At 31.1% G+C, this 2,959-nt stretch overlaps 1 protein-coding gene across 1 annotated transcript in view; it reads right to left on the bottom strand.

Moving 5' to 3' along the window:
- LOC104720521 overlaps window positions 1-2,722 on the bottom strand; it is a 6,784-nt gene extending 4,062 nt beyond the window's left edge. The window contains exons 1-7 of the mRNA XM_010438412.1: window positions 2,500-2,722; window positions 2,253-2,312; window positions 1,343-1,408; window positions 969-1,067; window positions 823-882; window positions 270-364; window positions 3-111 (exon numbers count right to left, since the gene is read on the bottom strand). Coding sequence (XP_010436714.1) covers window positions 3-111; window positions 270-364; window positions 823-882; window positions 969-1,067; window positions 1,343-1,408; window positions 2,253-2,312; window positions 2,500-2,541 — 531 coding nt within the window. The 5' untranslated portion in view covers window positions 2,542-2,722. The remainder of the gene's footprint in view (window positions 1-2; window positions 112-269; window positions 365-822; window positions 883-968; window positions 1,068-1,342; window positions 1,409-2,252; window positions 2,313-2,499) is intronic.

Here is a 2,959-nt window from a genome sequence, read left to right as displayed (position 1 = left end):
GCATGATTAATATGGTAGAGATAGTGTTGGTTGTTGAAAACGCAAGTCCAACAGGTGCTGTTTACGTTTCCAAAGCATGGTTCCTTTGGCATCGTCAATGGTCTGCTCGATCTACACCCAAATATTTATTTCATAGAAAAAAAGAAATTATGAAGTTTTATTATGTGATTAGGTACAAAACAACATTATTATATATACGAAACAAATATAAATTTCCAAAACCATTGTTTTCAAATGTATCGAGTATATATAATGATGAACAAACTGACCTCTGTGGGAGAAAAGGTCGGTCGAAGAAAGGCATCAATTGAGCTTTTGGAACCATTTCTTTCCTCAACATACGAATCTCTTCCTCTTCTATCATCTGTTACATATTATATGGTTCAATTTAAATAATGCGGCTTAACTTTGATAATTCTTTCGAACCGAAGTAAACCGAATTCCAAACTAATCTCACTCTTTTAGTTAAAGCAGTTTCGGTTCTATAGTTTTACTTACTGCCTTGATGTGATTTATTTAAGGGCTCGTATCAAACCATTGACCATACTAAACTGGTTTGAGTAAAGTTCGTTGCATCAATTTGGTAAGCTTCATTTCAAATAATTTTTTATATAAACTGTATTTTCGAGCAGCCAGATTTATATAAGTAGGGAGGTTCTAGTTATGTAAATGATTAGTAGTAGATTTACAGCATAGGAAAGACAAAAAAATAATCAGAGTACGGGTTCTGTCGGTTTAAATTGGCTAAGGTTGTTCTTTTGTCTGCTAGGATTNTTTTTTTTTTTTTTTTTTTTTTTTTTTTTTTTTTTTTTTGTGGTTTACCTTTTGCAACCTCTCTTCTTGTTTTTTCTGCAGTTTCATGACATAATAATTGGTTGCAACCTGCCAAGATGATGAATAAGCTCCATGGAGTTGAACAAAAAACAAAAAGAGAGAAATTAAGAAAGATTGAGGAAGTTTGTGTAAACCGAATAGTTGAACATTGCACGTTTCACTGCTCTCTCGCCAGAATGAAGTTTGAACTCGAGAGGCTTTTTGTTCTCTTTTGCTGGTGCCTTTGCAACATTCTGATTAATAAAAATATATAACAAAATCAATCGTAAAAGTAGATATGTTAACGCTGACCGAATCTTACAACCCGTGAATTCGAATAAGATCTTATTTGAAAGAAATGTTACTATAAATATATAAAACCTTCTTAGTAAACCGAGCACATATACAAAAAGAAAAATAAGAGTCGTGTTTAGAATATTAAATTAGTTTAAAATATTGTTAATTGTTGTGATTACGCGTTTTATTAAAAAGAATTTCACAATTGATAATATAAGCTCCATTTGGGTACCTTAGCCGCGGCTGCCTTGCCCTTGGCTTTTTCATTCACTCTGTCTTTGAGTGGTTCCACTTTGGTCTACAGTAGAATTTTTCAGTGAATAATTAGGGTACTTAAATCAGTGTACGAGGATTTACATTTAACACACACTAGCATTCTACGGAAACTAAACTTTTTCTTACTCATCATTTTACAAAATTTGACAGAGAAGTTCACGAGTACGTAAGACATAAATTATACCTGGAGTAGAACTCAACGTAACGTGCACTATTATCTAAATAATTTAATCAAGAAAATGGGTGATAGCAGTGTTTCCGTATTAAATATTACTTGAAATGATCACATCACAACAGCAAAAAAAAAGAAAAAGAAAACATACACTTTTGGCATTCGTCCCCACAAAAAAAAAAAAAAACTTACACTTCTGGCATTGTTAAAACTTTAAAAATTAGTTATTGAGATGGACATCAAATTGTAACTAAACAATGCTATAATTGACAGAAAGAGATGATATTACATAATTTGGATATAGAATTTGAGTTTCTTTTTTTCGGAATTGTATAGAAGTTATGAATTTTTTACCTGTGCATGCATGTAGTTAAAACATAATCGATGAACTTCAATTTTTAGATTGGTACGTAAGTTTTTTTTTACCAAACAGATTTACTTGCATAAACTTATTTTTATCAAATGATTTTTGAGGCCTAGCTAACACATTCATACAATTTAAAACATAGATCAACCTGTAAGCAAGTTTTAGTGTTAGTTTGTTTTTTCAAATTAGTCATGAACCCAAAACATAGACTACAGTAATTAAAAATGAGAACAATTCATGAAAATGTTGTCATTAGATTAATGGCCAATGCCTCATTAGATAAACAAAGTAAATATAGAAATAAAAAAAGGTGAATCTTATCCTCACCATTCCTTTACCATTGGAACCCAGGGAGAGTACAGAAGAAGTTGGACTTGTTTTCCCAAACTTTGAAAACACGAAAAAAAAGAAAAACAGAACACTGTCAATATGTAATTCTCTTTGTTTTAGATAATATTACAAACATGCCCATTTTGGAATACACGTGTGATAATAACGTGCAAAAAAGTAACGACTAATTAAGTAACCAATTATTGAAGTTTATAAAGAAAAAGTAACCAATTATTTGAATAACCTTGGGTGAGGATTTTGTGTATGATGATTTTCCAGTACACATGTTTAGTGGTAATGAGAAAAATATAAAATTAAGCGTGGTTGTTAAAACAACGTATAATGATAACGAATAACTCAACCAAAAGCCAAACTCCTTTACGTACTCTTTTTTCACAACTTAATATATATGAACTCTTAAAATTATAAGGATGTGAAATAAAAATATTACTTGATGAGTGAAAGAGAGAAGAGATGAAGTGAATTTATAGAGAGTGAAGGACGAAGCAAACACACATTCAAGTTTGGACAATAGTAGCTTTCTTAAGTGGCGTCTGTTGCTGCATCAGCAGCAAGCTTTATTTAGGGTTTTCTTCATATTTTTCTTTGTTAATATAAATGAAAATGTTCAAAAAAAGACTGTGTATTCTAGTTTCTTAAGTAACTTGATTTGGATCCGTGCTACCGCAGGGGTTGGAAAACAT

Source organism: Camelina sativa, chromosome 10, assembly GCF_000633955.1.
Source record: "Camelina sativa cultivar DH55 chromosome 10, Cs, whole genome shotgun sequence".
NCBI classification, from domain to species: Eukaryota; Viridiplantae; Streptophyta; class Magnoliopsida; order Brassicales; family Brassicaceae; genus Camelina; species Camelina sativa.
This window is presented reverse-complemented; position numbering and strand designations above follow the sequence as displayed.